At 36.1% G+C, this 18,108-nt stretch overlaps 2 protein-coding genes across 2 annotated transcripts in view; one reads left to right on the forward strand and one right to left on the reverse strand.

Moving 5' to 3' along the window:
- The window catches only part of RPL9 (ribosomal protein L9), a 457,174-nt gene that overhangs the window by 398,154 nt on the left and 40,912 nt on the right, over window positions 1-18,108 (reverse strand). The window lies entirely within an intron of this gene.
- The window catches only part of KLB (klotho beta), a 35,798-nt gene continuing 32,973 nt past the window's right edge, over window positions 15,284-18,108 (forward strand). The window contains 2 exon segments of the mRNA XM_049631921.1: window positions 15,284-15,328; window positions 15,330-16,124. Coding sequence (XP_049487878.1) covers window positions 15,284-15,328; window positions 15,330-16,124 — 840 coding nt within the window.

An 18,108-nucleotide genomic window follows, 5' to 3' on the forward strand; every position in this document is an offset into this window, starting at 1 on the left:
ATATCAATATAATCAAATATATTATTTGATTAAATAATACTGCTATAATATACCCATACAATCAAATACACATACTCTATCTCAAGTTATAGATTAATTTTCTAAAATATTCATTGGTAATTTTAAGAGTGTTTATAGACAGAGCAACAAGAACGCCAACAGCATTTTGTAGTGATAATAGATTTTTTTTAATGTTTATTTATTTTTGAAAGAGAATGAGCAGAGAAGAGTCAGAGAGAGAGGAAGATAGAGGATCCAAAGCAGGCTCTGCACTGACAGCAGAGAGTGTGATGTGGGGCTTGAACTCACAAGTCATGAGATCATGACCTAAGCTGATGTCGGACACTTAACCAACTGAGCCACCCAGGTGCCCCTTTAGTGATAATAGATTTTTTATTTTTTTTCAATGCTTATTATTTTTGAGAGAGACAGAGCATGAACAGGGGAGGGGCAGAGAGAGAGACACACACACAGAAACAAGCATGCTCCAGGCTCTGAGCTGCCAGCACAGAGCCTGACAGACGGCTCAAATCCACAAACTGAGATCATCACCTGAACTGAAGTCAGACGCTTAACCAACTGAGCCACCCAGGTGCCCCAGTGATAACAGATTTTATGATTAGGATAATCTTTCATTCTCCAAACTCTACAAATCAAAGTAATTCCAGGATTTTTGTTTTTTGTTGTTTCATAGAAATAATGTGAAGTATAGCAAATAAAGGAAACTACCATCAGTTATTTGAAAATTAAGGATGACCATATACCTGGATATTATACGCCTTTAAGACTCTTGAGAATCTGAGTTTTCATAATATATACCCAGAAGCCTCATTCATATTCCAACAACGTTTGTGATAAAGAATATTTTGAATTTCCTTGGAAACCTCATAGATCATCTTTCTTGACATACAATTTAATTTTGTTAATGTTTATTTTTTGAGAAAGAGACAGAGCATGAACAGGGGAGGGGCAGAGAGAGAGGGAGACACAGAATCTGAAGCAGGCTTCAGGCTCTGAGCTGTCAGCACAGAGCCTGACATGGGGCTCGAACTCATGAACTGTGAGATCATGACCGGAGCCAAAGTTGAAGGCTTAACCAACTGAACCACACAGGTGCCCCTCTTGACATGCAATTTAAGTAGTATTGAATATACTCACTGTTTATACAGAGTAGTGTATATGAGAAGGAAAAAAAAGTCTCGTAAATGAACACAAGTCCGAATAGAAAAGACACATGAGAAAGGAATTCCAATAAATTCATATCTTCCATAAAATATACAGCAAAAATCTTACTCAAATAAAGTCTAATCCATTGCCACAAAACAGACATAAGCAATACTTTTTAACATACCCATTTAAACTGCTAGTTGCTATAGAAAGAGCTACTCTTTGCTTTGAGACAAATAAGGTCAAGCGCTTCGGGCTCTCCATTTAAAACTATTACACCTGGAGGGGCACCTGGGTGGCTAAGTCAGCTAAGCGTCCAACTTCAACTTTGGCTCAGGTCATGATCTCACGGTTTGATTCGTGGGTTTGAGCCCCACCTCAGGCTCTGTGCTGACAGCTCAGAGCCTGGAGCCTGCTTTGGATTCTGTGTCTCCCTCTCTCTCTGCACCTCCCCTGCTAAAGCTCTGTCTCAATGTCTCTCTCTCTCTCTCTCAAAAATAAACATTAAAAAAAATTTTAATAATATACCTGGTTTGATGTTTTTATATAAATATTATCATTAGCTCTGGGATGTGGTAAGCATTGTAACTGGTAAAGTAAATACAGTAGATCACTAATAGCTCGGATTCCCTAGACATTTTTTAGAAAATGTTTAGTTTCAGTGGGATTTGCAAAACTTAACATTACTGTATGTTGAAACTCAGTACTCTCAGTACTATAAAAAAGAAAAAAGAAATTCACTACTGTAGTTGACTTCCACTGCTTTCCCTTCTTCTACCATGTGTGCATAATCTATATCTGATCATGAGAGCACATCAGACAAACCAAAATTGAGAAACTGACCAGGATTCATCAACAGTGTCAAGGTCATGAAAGACAAGGGAAGATTGAGGAACTGTCACAGATTGGAGAGAACTAAAACTGCATAGTAACTAAATGCAATGTGTGATCCTGGACAGAGAAAGGAAACATTAGACATTAGAAGGAAAATGGGTAAAATTTGAATAAGGTCCATACTTTAGTAAATAGTAGCATAGCATAGTATCCTGGTTTTGATCATTGTAAATGATTATGTAAGTTAACATGAAGCAAAACTGAGTGAAGGATATGTGTGAGCTCTACTGTTTTTGCAATGATGGATGCTTGTGGTTGAACAAATGGGATTGGAGGTAGGGAACAAGAATTTGTTTGGGGGCATGTTATGTCTGAGATGTTTACTAGACTTGGGATGAAAGAAATAGTTATGAGCAATGAAATCAGAAAAATGTTTATGTCTGAATAATATATAACATGGCTGTGAAGCTTAATGAAAAAATTTTTAAGCTTAATGAAATTTTAAGAAGGATTCTTTGCTTGAAAAAAATTGAAGATAGGGGCACCTGGGTGGCTCAGTCAGTTGAGCAGCCGACTCTTGATTTCCCAGGGTCATGGAACCAAGCCCTTCCTTGGGCTCCATGCTGAGCGTGGAGCCTACTTAAGACTCTCTCTCTCTCTCTCTCTCTCTCTCTCTCTCTCTCTCTCCCTCCCTCCCTCCCTCTCTCTTTCTCTTTCTCTCTTCCTATCTCTCCTCTCCCCAACACATCACCCACACACACATTCAAGCCATCTGTAAATTCTATTGGCTCTACCTTCAAAATATAACCAGAACCCACCAAATCTCATTACATCTACCACTACCATGCAGGTCTAAGCCACCGTCTCATCTCCCCTGGTTGTCATCTCTTGACTGATCGCCCTGATTCTACTTTTGTTCCACCTACAGTACAGTCTGAACACAGGATCCAGAGAGATTCTTTTCAGGTGTATGTTAGATCATGTCACTCTGAGCTGAAAGCTTTCCAGTGCTCCTCTTCTCAGTAAGAATATAAAACAAATTCTTCTCTATTCCCCTGCACCATGTGGTGCCATTACCTCTGTACTTACCACCTCCTATTTGCAATCATTCCACTTCAGCCACAGCTCTTTGTTATTTCTTGAAGGTTCCAGACAATTCTGTTTCAAGGACTTTTCACTCACTACTCATGATGTACCTGGAATGCTCTTCCCCCAATAGCTGTATGGATCACCCTCTCACCACCACAGTCTCTACTCACAGTCAAAGGTGACTAAGCACCAGCACCATGAGTGAGAGATCAGCAGAAAAAAAAAAAACAGATTTCAATTTCAGGTAATTAGCAATTCAAAATATAGAACAGCTGTGTATGGAGTATCTACCAACATAATCGCAAAGAGTAACATTGTGTGTGTTGCACTTCAGTATAGGAAACAGAAATCATTCCAGATATTTCTTCCAGAAAAGGGTGTTGTTGTTGTTGTTGTTGTTGTTGTTGTTTTAGCAGGGAATTAATTTGGTACTTTATATGTTGGAGGGGCAGGGGCCGAAGAAATGAAGCGAGACACCATCACTAGACTTTTGGCTTTAAGGTTACATTTGGAAACTACAACTGTTGTCACAGGCATCTATTTAGGAAGATTGAATTTAACATTCGTACACTGACATTGAAAGATCTTCACAATATTATTAAGAGAATAAAGCATGTTGTAGAACACTGTATGATGTGTGATTACATTTATGTTTTTTAAAAGTATGCAAAATTTGTGTGGAGTGTGGGTGTGTGTGTGTGTGTGTGTGTGTGTATAAGGATATACTCTAAATGTTAATTAGGGGAACCTCAACATTTTGCTCAATATTCTCTTATTTTTACTCTTTTAAAACCATCTCTTAATAATATCCAAAATATATAAAGAACTTATATAACCCATCACCAAAAAAAACCAAATAATTCAACCAAAATGGGCAGAAGACGTGAACAGACATTTTCCAAAGAATAAATAGACATGGCCAACAGACATGGAAAGATGCTCAACATCACTCATCATCAGGGAAATGCAAATCAAAGCCACAATGAAATATCACTTCATAACTGTCAGAATGGCTGAAATCAAAAACACAAGAAACAACAAGTGTTGGTGAGGATGTGGAGAAAAAGGAAAGCTCATGCACTGTTGGTGGGAATGTACACTGCTACAGCCACTGCAGAAAACAGCATGAAGTTTCTCAAAAAGTTAAAAACAGAATTACCAAGTGATCCAGAAATTCCACTACTGGTGGAAAAGTATACAAAAACACAAATACAAAATACAAAACACTAATTCAAACGGCGCCTAGGTGGCTCAGTCAGCTGAGCGTCTGACTCTTGATTTCATCTCAGGTCATGATCCCAGGGTCTAGGGATCAAGTCTCGCATCGGGCTCCAAGATGAGCGTGGAGCCTGCTTAAGATTCTCTCTCTCTCTCTCTCTCTCTCTCTCTCTCTCTCTCCTTCTGCCCCACTCCTCCGCTCACACTATCTGTCTCTAAAATTAAAAAATAAACACTAATTTTAAAAGATATATGCACCCCTATGTTTATTGCAGCATTATTTATAATAGCCAAAATATGGGAGCATCCCAAGTGTCTATCTATAGATGAATGGATAAAGAAGATGTGGTACACACACACACACACACACACACACTGGAATATTGCTCAGCCATAAAAAAAGAATGACTTAAAAAATTAAAAAGAAAAAAGAAAAAGAATGAGATACTGCACTTGCAATGACTTGAATGGATCCAGAGGGTAAACTGCTAATGAAATAACTCAGAGCAAAACAAATACCATATGATTCCTATCATATGTGGAATCAAAGAAGCAAAACAAATGAGCAAAGGAAAAAAGAGACAAATGAAAAACCAGACTCTTAACAGTAGAGAACAAACTGGTGGCTGCCAGAAGGAAGGTTGCGGGGGGGGGGTGAAATACGTGAAGGGGATTCAGACTGCACTTATCATGATGAGCACTGAGTAAGGTATAGAATTGTTGAATCATTCTGTTGTACACCTGAAACTAATATAACCCCGTAGGTTAATTATGCTTGAATTTTTAAAGTAAATAAAGATTTTTTTAAAAACCACCTCTTAATAATTTGTTTCTAGTATTTTTAAACCATGAATTCTAAACAGAAACAGAAGTCAGGTGTCTCCTCAGATCTACTAATCAGTCTCCAGAGGTGGAGACTGAGCGTGTGTATTTTTTAAAGCTCAAGAAGTGATTCTGATGCACAACAAAAATTGAGATTGTGGAAAATGGTGTGGCAATTCCTCAAAAAATTAAACATAGAATCACCATATGATCCAGCAGTTTCACTTTTGGGTATATACTCCAAAGAAGTGAAAGCAGGGGACTCCTTCATAGCAGCATTATTTGTGTTAGCCAAAAGGTAGAATAAATGGATAAACAAATGGATAAACAAATGGATAAATGGATAAACAAAATACGGTATATACACGTTATGAAATATTATTCAGCCTTCAAAAGGAATTAAATTCTGACAGATGCCACAACATGGATGCACCTTGAAGACATTTCTGGAATTATGTACCTTACTTCCAGGCCAAAGCTTTCAGCGGATTTCCTCTCCAAATGCTGAGTGCAGGGGGGTGAGACTCCTGTGAGGCCTTAGGGGGTTGCAGAACTACAGACATAAGCACCCTAAATCTGTCAATCACTGTGGAGATGAGCCACCTAAAAACTGGGAACTCCTTCATCAGACAAATGTGTGACAAATGACCTTCTATTTAGGCCTTGACTTTGTATTTTGGAGTCTATTTGTACAGTATTATCCTAACTTATATACTTGCTTAACAGATTTTCAATGGCTGCTTATCTCTTTCAAAATGAAATCTAAATTCCAATAACATGGGGGGCCTGGGTGGCTCAGTCAGTTAAGGTTCCGACTCTTGATCTTAGTTCAGGTCTTGATCTCCGGGTTATTACAGAATAATAGTTTCATTGCCCTAAAAACACCTTGTGGTTCACTTATTCATCTTCCCTCAACCCAGTGCCACTAATCTTCTTATAGCTTCCCTTTTACTGTCTCCAGATTGTCATATAGTTGGAATCATACAGCATGTAGCCATTTCAGATTGTCTTCTTTCGTTTAGTAATATGCATTTAAGTCTTCTCCATGTCTTTTCCTGGCTTGATAGGTCACTTCTTTTTTATTGCTAAATAATATTTCATTGTATGGCTGTATCACATTTTTGTTTAGTTATTCACCTATTAAAGGACATGTTGGTTGCTTCCTAGTTTTGTGAATCATGAATAAAGGAGCTACAAACATTTATGTTCAGATTTTTTGTAAGGACACAAGTTTTTAACTCATTTGGGGAAATACCACAGGTTGTAATTGCTAGACAGTGTGGTAAGAGTATGTTTTGTAAGAAACTGATAAGCAATTTTATAAGACACTTGCAACCTCTCTTCCAAAGCGTGTGTAACATTTTGCATTCCCACCAACAATAAATAAGAGTGCCTGTTGCTCACATCCTTACCAGCATTTGGTGTTGTCAGTGTTTTGGATTTTGACCATTCTAATAGGTACGTAATAGTATATCATTGTTGTTTTAATTTGCAATTCCCTAATGATATATGATGTGGAGTATCTTTTCAAATGCTTCTATCCTCTTTGCTGAGGTGTTTGTTCAGATATGTTGCCTATTTTCTAATTGCTTTGTTGTTGTTGTTGTTTTAATATTTTTTAATGTTTATTTATTTTTGAGAGAAAGAGAAACAGAGTGTCAGTGGGGGAGAGGCCAAGAGACAGGGAGACACAGAATACAAAACAGGCTCCAGGCCCTGAGTCCAACACTGGGCTCGAACTCACCAACTGCGAGATCATGACCTGAGCCAAAATTGGATGCTTAACTGACTGAGCCACCCAAACACCTCTGTTGTTGTTCTTGAGTTTTAAGAGTTCTTTGTACATCGTAGATACCAATCCTTTACCTGATATGTATCTGTTTTGCAGGTATTTTCTCCTAGTCTGTGGCTTGTTTTTTCATTCTCTTAATAGTCTTTTGCAAGGCAGAATTTTTTTTTTAATTTAAAAAAAAAATTTTTTTAACGTTTTTTTATTTATTTTTGAGACAGAGAGAGACAGAGCATGAACAGGGGAGGGTCAGCGAGAGGGAGACACAGAATCTGAAACAGGCTCCAGGCTCTGAACTGTCAGCACAGAGCCCGACGCGGGGCTCGAACTCACGGACCGCGAGATCATGACCTGAGCCGAAGTCGGCCGCCCAACCAACTGAGCCACCCAGGCGCCCCTAGAATTTTTTTTAATTAAGTCCAACGTACCATTTTTTTTCCTTCTTTTTTTGGGTCAAGCTTTTGGTGTTGTATCTAAGACGTCATCCCCAAACCCAAGGTCTCCTAGATTTTCTTCTATGCTGTCTTCTGGAGTTTCATAGTTTTGCATTTTATGATCCACTATGAGCTTAGGTCTATGATTCACCTTAAGTTAATTTTTGTGTAGTGTATATAGTCTGTTCCATGTGAGGGTGAATTTTGAATGTGAATGTCCAATTGTTCCAGCACCATTTGTTGGAAAGGCTATCTTTTCTCCATTGAATTGCCTTTGCTCCTTTGTCAAAGATCAATTGAGTATATTTATGCAGGTGCACTTCTGGGCTTTCTAGTCTGTTCTGTTGTTCTATGTGTCTGCTCTTTTGCCAATACCACACTGTCTTGACTATAGTAGCTTTACAGTCTTGAGGTCAGGTAACTTCAGTCCTTAGATTATCAGTCCTTCAATACCATGTTGGCTTTTCTGGGTCTTTTGCCTTTCCATATAAAACTTAGAATCAATTTCTCAATATCTAGAAAATAACTAGCTGAGATTTTTATCGGGATTACATTGAATCTATAGATCACATTACAGAGAACTCACATCCTGATAATATTTAATTTTCCTGTCCATGTATATGGAATATTTCTCCATTTATTCAGATTTTCTTTTATGTCTTTCATCAGAGTTTTATAGTTTTCCTCATATAGATCTTGTACATATTTTGTTAGATTTATCTAAGTATGTAATTTTTTTGGTACTAACGTAAATAGTATTCTTTTTATTTTTGCGTTTTCTTTTTTTAACTTTTTATGTGTATTTTTGAGAGGGAGAGAGACAGAGCACAAGCAGGGGAGGGACAGAGAGAGAAGGAGATACAGAATCCGAAGCAGGCTCCAGGCTCTGAACTGTCAGCACAGAGCCCAATGCAGGGCTCAAACCCATGAACTGTGAGATTATGACCTGAGCCAAAGTCAGACATATGACCAACTGAGCCTCCCAGGTGCCCCAGTAGTATTGTCTTTTTAATTTCAAATTCCAATTGTTCACTTCCGGTAAATAATAAAGCAATTGACTTTTAGATATTAACCTCTACTCAATTGTAGAGAACAATCTGATGGTTACCAGAAGGGAGGTGAGTGAAGGGATGGGTTAAATAGGTGATGGGGATTAAGGAGTACACTTGTTGTGATGAACACAGAGTGATGTATGAAACTGTTGAATTACTACATTCTACACCTGAAACTAATATAACACTGTATGTTAACTAACTAGAATGAAAATAAAACTTTAAAAAACAAATAACATAAAGTTTAAATATATATATATTAAGTTTAAATATATATATATTAAGTTTAAATATATATATTGTATATATATATATAAGTGTATATATATACATATATATATATATTAATATATATACACTTATATTCTGCGACCTTGCTATAGTTGCTTCCTATTTCCAGGATTGATTCTTTGGGATTTTCTATATAGACAATAATCATCACTTATGAACAGAGACTTTTATTTTTTACTTCCCGATTTTTATACTTTTTCTCTCCACTTCTTGTCTTATTGCATTAGCTAGGACTCCTAGTATGATGTTGGATAGAAGTGTTGAGAGTAGACATCCTTGCCTTGTTCCTAATCTTTGCAGGAAAGTATGGTTTCTCATCAATAAACTTTTATATCTAATATTGACTAATTTTTCATTTTATCCTTTTATGTTTTTTTAATTAAAAATAAAAAATTAAGGGGCACCTGGTTGGATCATTTGGTAAAGCATGCGACTTTTTTTTTTTTATGTTTTTACTTAAAAAACATAAAAAACATTGAGACAGAGAGAGACAGAGCATGAGCGGGGAAGGGGCAGAGAGAGACGGAGACACAGAATCTGAAGCAGGTTCCAGGCTCTGAGCTGTCAGCACAGAGCCTGACGTGGGGCTCGAACTCACAGACTGTGAGATCGTGACCTGAGCTGAAGTCGGACACTTAACTGACTGAGCCACCCAGGCGCCCCAAGCATGAGACTTTTAATCTCAGAGTCATGAGTTCAAGCCCCACATTGGACATAAAGCTTACTTTTTTTAAAATTTTTTAAATGTTTATTTATTTTTGAGAGAGAGAGCCAGAGCGTGAGTGGGGGTGGAGCAGAGAGAGAGGGACTCACAGGATTGGAAGCAGGTTCCAGGCTCTGAGCTGTCAGCACAGAGCCCAACATGGGGCTCAAACTCACAGACCACAAGATCATGACCTGAGCCAAAGTCCGACGCCCAACCGCATGAGCTACCCAGGCACCCCATCATAGAGCTTACTTTTAAAAAAATCATTGAATATACCTCAACATTTTTAAAGCCATATATGAAAAACCCACAACTAATATCATCCTCAGTAGGGAAAAGCTGAGAGCTTTTCCTCTATAGTCTGGAGCAAGACAGGGATGTCTACTCTCACCATTACTATTTAACATACTACTGGAAGTCTTAGCCTCAGAAATCAGACAACAAAAAGAAATAAAAGGTATCCAAATCAGCAAGAAAGAAGTCAAACGATTTGTAGCCAACATGATACTCTATGTAGAAAACCCAAAAGACTACACCAAAAAATTGGTAGAACTAATACATGAACTCATCAAAGTCACAGGATATAAAATCAACATACAGAAATTCTGTTGCATTTCTATACACCAATAATGAAGCAGCAGAAAAAGAAATCAAGAAATCGATCCCATTTGCAATTGCGCCAAAAACAATTAGATATCTAGGAACAAAACTAATCAAAGAGGTAAACAATCTGTACTCTGAAAACTATAGAACACTTATGGAAGAAATTGAAGAAGACACAAAGAAATGGAAAAGCATTCCATGCTCATGGATTGGAAGAACAAACATTGTTAAAATGTCTGTACTACCCAAAGCAATGTACATATTTAATGCAATCCCTATCAAAATACCAATAGCATTTTTCACAGAGTTAGAACAAACAATACTTAAATGTGTACGGAACCACAAAAGACCCCAAATAGCCAAAGCAATCCTGAAAAATAAAAGCAAAACTGGAGACATCACAATTCCTGATGTCAAGCTATATTACAAAGCTGCAGTCATCAAGACAGTATGGTACAGGCACAAAAACAGACACATAGATTAGTGGAACAGAATAGAAAACCCAGAAATGGGCCTGCAACTATATGGCCAACTAATCTTTGACAAAGTAGGAAAGAATATCCAGTGGAAAAAAGACAGTCTCTTTCACAAAAGGTGCTGGGGAAACTGGACAGCAACATGCAGAAGAATTCACTGCACAGAGAAGGAAACAATCAGCAAAACTAAAAGGCAGCCTATGGATGGGAGAAGATATTTGCAAATGACATATCTGATAAAGGGTTAGTATCCAAAATCTATAAAGAATTCATCAAACTCAACACCCAAAATACAAATAATCTAGTTAAAAAAATGGGAAGAATACATGAATAGACATTTTCCCAAAAAAGACATACAGATGGCTAACAGGCACATGAAAAAATGCTCAGGGAAATACAAATCAAAACCACAATGAAATACCACCTCACACCTGTCAGAATGGCTGAAATGAACAACACAGGAAGCAACAGATGTTGGCAAGGATGCAGAGGGGAACCCTCTTACACTGTTGGTGAGAATGCAAACTGGTGCAGCCACTCTGGAAAACACTATGGAGGGTCCTCAAAAAGTTAAAAATAGAATTACCCTATGACACAGCAATTTGCGTAACTAGGTATTTACCCAAAGAATACAAAAATACAGATTCAAAGGGGTACATGTACCCAGAAGTTTAAAGCAGCATTGTCAACAATAGCCAAACTATGGGAAAAGCCCAAATGTTCGTCAACTGATGAATGGATAAAGAAGATGTGGCATATATATACCATGAAATATTACTCAGCCATCAAAAAGAATGAAACCCTGCCATTTGTGATGACATGGATGGAGCTAGAGTGTATTATGCTATGTGAAATAAGTCAGTCAGAGAAAGACAAATATCATATGACTTAAATACATATATGGAATTTAAGAAACAAAACAGATGAACATACAGGAAGGGTGGAAAAAGGAGAGAGAGAAGAAAGCAAACCATAAGAGACTCTTTTTTTTAAAGATTATTTATTTTGAGAGAGAATGCATGTGTGCACAAGCATAAATAATACTGCTATAAAATATTTGCATATACAGTATTTTATGTATTTAGAATTAATTTATTATGATAAATTTCTGATATTATTGAATTTAAAAATATGAAAATATCTAAGGTTAATTATATATTAAAAAATTGTTTTGGGGTTGCCTGGGTGGCTCAGTGGGTTAAGCGTCCAACTTTTAGTTTTGGCTTAAGTCATTATCTCATGGTTTCTGGTAAGTTCAAACCCCATGTCAGGCTCCATGCTGACAGTGCAGAGCCTGTTTGGGATTCTCTCTCTCTCCCTCTCTCTGCCCCTCCCCCACTTGCGCTATCTCGGTCTCTCTCAAAATAAATAAATAAACTTAAAAAAAATTGTTTTCCATTAGTATTGTACAAATTCACATTCTAATCAGAAATCTTACAATCTGTAAGACATTGAGTCTTACAATCTCATTAACAGGGGGTTTCATCACTTAGTTTTATTTTTGCTAATTTAATAAGAGAAAATATTACAGAGTTCTGTCTTGTTTAAAGATTTTTTTCAAATTTTTTTTAACTTAAAAAAACCCAACTTAACTGACTGAGCCATCCAGGCACCCTAAAGATTTTATTTTACTTTATTTTTTAATGTTTATTTATTTTTGAAAGAGGGGGAGAGAGGGACCTTGGGGGAGGGACAGGGAGGGAGAGACAGGGGTTCCAAGCACTAACCTCGAGGTCATGACCTGAGCTGAAGTCAGATGCTTAACTGACTGAGCCACCCAGGTTCCCCTAAAGATTTTATTTTTAAATAATCTCTACACCCAACAAGGGGCTTGAACCTATACTCCCGAGATCAAGAGTCTCATGCTCTTCCAACTGAGCCAGCCAGGCTCTCCTGGAGTTACTTTTATATGTGTTTTTAATTACTGGTTATTTAATTTGTTTTCATTAGCTATACAGTTGCATTTCCTCTTTTGCATATTTTTTGTTCATGTTGTTTGGCCATTTATCTAATTTAGAGTGTTTTCCTTAATGATTTTGCCTGAATTATTTATATAATAAAAAATTGGCCATTTGCCTTCTAGATTTACTCTAATATTTCCAAGTTTGTTATTTGCCTTTCAATTTTTTTCATTTATTTTCATTATAGTTGAATTATTTCTATAAGTTCATATATAAGTATATAAATATCATTATATAAACTATATATTTATGTAATTTAACATTTACTTCCATTTTCTTCTAGATTTCTGTAGCTATATATTTTTTAATCAAATATATTTGTGAGGGTATAAATAACCACACTTAAAAATTTTATTTTTAGTAATTAGTTCACAATACAGACATAAATCATTATGCTGTACATATTAAACTAATACAATGTTATATGTCAGTTGTATCTCAATAAATCTGGAAAAAATATTTTAGAAATAGTGAATTGATTCCATCAACTCCATTCATTCCATATACAATGATTAAGCATTTACTTAGATAAGTGATGATAAAAATTTAGATAAGAGATACTCTTACTGTCTGGGAGAGGAGACAAACCATCCCAGGATCATGTGATAAATGCAGTGATAGACATATGCATACTCTACTATAGGCACGTTCATTCAAGTCTAGTGACTAATAGGCCCCAAATATTCTATTGGGACCAAACAGTTATGGTCCTTGTTTTTAAAAAAGAGAGACTGAGAGAGAAATTAAAGTCAAAAAGAGGTTATAGATAAATTTATTGTGTGATAAATGTCATAACAGAGAAAGTATGGATTGCGATGGGAACACGGAACAAAGAGATACATCTATATCAAATCAAACTGTCTTATTTCCTCTCTGGCTGCCTGAGGATCAACCACCATCATGAGCAACATGGTGAATATCCAGACCAGGAAGTTCATGACCAACCGACTACTTTACCTGAGAATGCAACAGTACCTAAGACAGAAATTCACGAAAAACCACCCAAAATGCACAAGACCAGATGACACCAGATATTATATTTGTACTTGGATCCAGAGCCTATTTCGGTGATGGCAAGACAACTGGCTTCAGCATGATTTATGATTTCTTGGATTACACTTCCAAAAATGAACCCAGGCAGACTTGCAAGACATGGCCTCTATGAGAAGAAACAGACGTCAAGGAAACAGTGAAAGGAACACAAGAATAGAATGAAGAAAGTCAGGTGGACTGCAAAGGCCGGTGTTGGTGCTGACAAAAGTGAGCTGGAGATCAGACCCAGGAGTAAAGATTCTGCAGTGACTTTATCTGCAGTGATTGTGCAAGAGGACTTTTTTCACAAGAGGACTAATAAACGGTACATTTTTAAAATTTAAATAAATAAATAAGTCAAAACAAACTGGGAAGCCAGAAAGACTTGCCAGAAAAGGTGCTGCAGTTTTGAAGAACATGAGCTAGATGAAGGGGGAAACACATCCTATGCAGAGAGCATGCGTACCAAGGCACAGGATATGAGGGCTTAATGTGTGTCCAACTTAGTAATATTATTTGTTATGGCTGAAGGGCAGGGTACTACATGTAGTTAACTGAAGAGAAATGAAGTTTAAAATGTGGGCAGGAGCCAGAACATAGTGCTTATTATGCTAAATCTTAGCATCACTTTCTGAATAATCCTTCCTTTTCACAAAGAAATAAGAATAATGTTTATTGAGCACTTACTAAGTGTCAGTGTCTCTTCTAAGTGCTTTACATGTATTAACTCATTTAATTCTCACAATTATCCATGCAGTAGATACTAGTATTGTGCCTTTTCTTACGTAACAAGAAACTGGGGTGCAGAAAGGTTAAATAATTTGTTTCTAGTCACACAGCTATAATTAAACTCAGGCAGTCTGATTCCAGAGGCCAAACTGTTAACCACTCTATCTTTCATTATTATGGGATATCTCAAATATTTAAAAGAATACATTTTTTAAAAAGTTTTATCTGGAAACTATAGATTCTGTACAGTATTTTCTTTCTATTTATTCCTATACCAGATTCATGTTATTTAAGTTATGCTTTTTTTTAAATGTTTTCATATGTAAAGGTAGTCTATGCCTTCGCTATTTTCTTTTTCTTTTCTTTATTTGTAATTATTGCCTATTTATTCTTCAAGCAAACTTTCATATGATTTTGTTGAAGTAAAATTTGGGGTTTAGAGGATATTGGTTGAAAGTACATTAAATTTATAAATTAAGTTGGAAAGTATTCAGTGTTTCCATCTAGAAAGAGCTATATATTTCTTCATTCGTTTTCTTTCAAATGTATTGATACATTTTTATAATTTTCTTAAAATAGGTAGCACTTGATAAGGTTATTCTTCAATGTGTTATAATTTTGGTAGAAGTGTGATATCTTACTTTATTTTCTAGTTCCGCATTATAAGCTTATAGGAATGCTCCTTGTTTGTATTGCTTCTCTTGAAACGCGAAAAAATAAAATTACCACTCAAAAAATATAAAACTGGAAAAGGTATATATTTTTTTCAGTAATGTCCAAAACATTCAGAAAAGATTTGGGTCAATATGAAAGGCTACAAAGAGAATATGGCATTTTTATTCATTGCTTATACATGTTTTCGTTACGCAAACTACGGTCAGTGATGTGTTTTCATATAATCTTTCCCATAGTAAGAGAGAATGAAATGTGTTGGGGAGCGTAGGAGAGCCACCTCCCTCAAATTACGTTGCTCTCCGTGGCCCCTCCTAAATCGCACAGTTCAAGCTAATCATTGACAGAGGTTTACAATCACAAGCTTTTACTGAAGCGTTGATAAGACAGGCGAGCAGTTAGTGGCAAATGAAGTCCGGCTGTGCGGCTGGATCTCCAGGGAATGAATGGATTTTTTTTTTTTTTTTTTTTCTTCAGCACCGATGAAAGAAACATACACTATCGGGAAACAATGTGCAACCGGGGACTGCAAAGATCTGCTATCCTGTCAGCATTTATTCTCCTGCGAGCTGTTACTGGATTCTCTGGAGACGGCAGAGCTGTGTGGTCTAAAAATCCTCATTTTAGCCCGGTAAATGAAAGTCAGCTGTTTCTCTATGACACTTTTCCTAAAAACTTTTTTTGGGGTGTTGGGACTGGAGCATTTCAAGTGGAAGGGAATTGGAAGACAGATGGAAAAGGACCCTCTATATGGGATCATTTCATTCAAACACACCTTAAAAATGTCAACGACACGAACAGTTCCAGTGACAGTTACATTTTTCTGGAAAAAGATTTATCAGCCCTGGATTTTATTGGAGTTTCTTTTTATCAATTTTCAATTTCCTGGCCAAGGCTTTTCCCCGATGGAATAGCAGCAGTTGCCAATGCGAAAGGTCTCCAGTATTACAATGCTCTTCTCGATGCCCTAGTACTTAGAAACATTCAACCGATAGTTACTTTGTATCATTGGGATTTGCCTTTGGCCCTACAAGAAAAATATGGGGGGTGGAAAAATGAAACCATAATAGATATTTTCAATGACTATGCCACCTACTGTTTCCAGACGTTTGGGGACCGTGTCAAATATTGGATTACAATTCATAATCCGTATCTAGTTGCTTGGCATGGGTATGGGACAGGTCTGCATGCGCCTGGAGAGAAGGGAAACTTAGCAGCTGTCTACTCTGTGGGACACAACCTCATCAAGGTACTGTACGGCTGGCTTCATGTTATAGCTTCAGAATGTTAAGGAGCAGGAGTTAAAGAGAATCACTAAGAAATGTATCTCCTGTTTAATTCTTTTCATTAATATCAATTCAACTAATTTTAGCCTAACTCACAAGTTCTATCCTCAAATTTCATATTTAAGGTCGTGTTTTATTTATTTAGGCTCTTAGTAATGGATTAAGCTGATTATTTTCCCTAAATGTTGCCCTTTAAAAACGTTTTAACTCAAAATCTGCAAGTATACAGTGTGAGAATATGAGTTCACTTTCATTCTATGAAAAACCAGTACTTTAGAAATCTAAATGCTGAAACCTTTTCTGAAAATATGCAACCATTTCAGGATTCTTTTAAGGCATGACCATTTCCAATAAATATTTGTTGTTAGTATTGCTATTCTTAGTGATACCTAGCAATAATAAGCTAAATACAGGTTAGCTAACTGACACATATTAAATACAGGAATTGAGACAAATGCACTTCACAGTGGTTTTATCTGTGTTACAGAAAAGATGAGGTTAACTGTTCTAAGAGTTAAAATTAAACTAGTAATATAAAAACTGGGAAGACTATGCTCTACTCAGTATGTTTTAAAAGCTACAGTTAACGTTGGGAAATCTGAAAATTACTAAAACAATGCTGAAAATGTAAGCAAAAAAATAGCAAATATTGGTTGGATGCTTACTCTGTACCACAGACCATATTAAGCACTCTGCATGCATTATCACATTTAATCCTTGTGATAACTTCATGAACAAGGTCCTATTAGTATTCACATTTTAAAGATGAGGAAACTGAAGCTTAGTGGGATTAAATGAATTAATTTATAAATGACAACATAATTAAACACGAAATGTTTTCATTAAGAATGTTTTTAAAAGAGCAATCTTTCGGAGATTTTGAAGAGACTTCACCTCACATTGAGGCTAACATCTAGAATCAGGTTTAACTTTTTGAGTCAAATGGGTTCCTTGGGAAAAATAAATTACTCTGGACACCTGTTACATTTTAAAAATGAAAACAACTTTGTTAATAGTGTTTAATAATGTGCTAGGAGAAGTATTTTGATTTTTAACAATCAAATGTGAAATGTATAGAAGTAGAAAAATATTTAGGAACATAAAATTACTCTGTGTCTAAATTTGCGCTTACAAAAATATCTGCCCACCCTTCTTATCTTTTTGAACTTTCTGGGCTATTATATATGTGTGTCATACTATAGTTCTGTTGCATCTGCCTTGGCAGTAAACTGATTGCATTATGATTTCAAGATCATTTACAAATCTTTGGTTAGGGTTGTATATAGAACATTACTGTGAGGCTATACTGTGATTTGGCAAAAAAGACCTTCAAGGGGAGAAGACTTACAGCTATTAACTATGAAGATTATGCATATATAAGTTAGAAAAATATTCCTTTTATCTAGTTCTTTAAATTATTAAAATTTAAACATTCATGTATACTATATGCTTGTGAAGATTAAGAAACATCAGATTGTACCAAAGTTTATAAAGTGAAAAAAGTTAAATTCGTCTCTCCCTCTCCACCTGGCAATCTAAACCTTGAGGAAGCTACTGTTGATGGTTTCTTATTATAGTCTTTTTAAAGTTTTCTACACAAATACAGGCACACATATGATTATTTAACTTGTTTATAAAGAAAAATGTTCTCAGTTGTTGAAAAGTTTTCGGTTTGCCCAGAAAATGTTAACAATTGGAATTTTCATGAAAAATCTGTTTTGGTGGTTAATTTAAGGCCTTAAAAACTGGCTATCTGATAAAAAATACACAGGAAAAGTTGTAACTAACAAACAGGCATTGCTTACAAACTTAGCATATAAAATGCTGTATTTTCAGATGTTTTTCATTTTCCCCTAATTTGAGACAAAGTCTGCCTTAAACACAAAATCAGCACTCTCTGGTAGTGAAATAAATTTCATTGTTTTAAATTGAGGGATTACATTTTTT

Source organism: Panthera uncia, chromosome B1, assembly GCF_023721935.1.
Source record: "Panthera uncia isolate 11264 chromosome B1, Puncia_PCG_1.0, whole genome shotgun sequence".
NCBI classification, from domain to species: domain Eukaryota; kingdom Metazoa; phylum Chordata; class Mammalia; order Carnivora; family Felidae; genus Panthera; species Panthera uncia.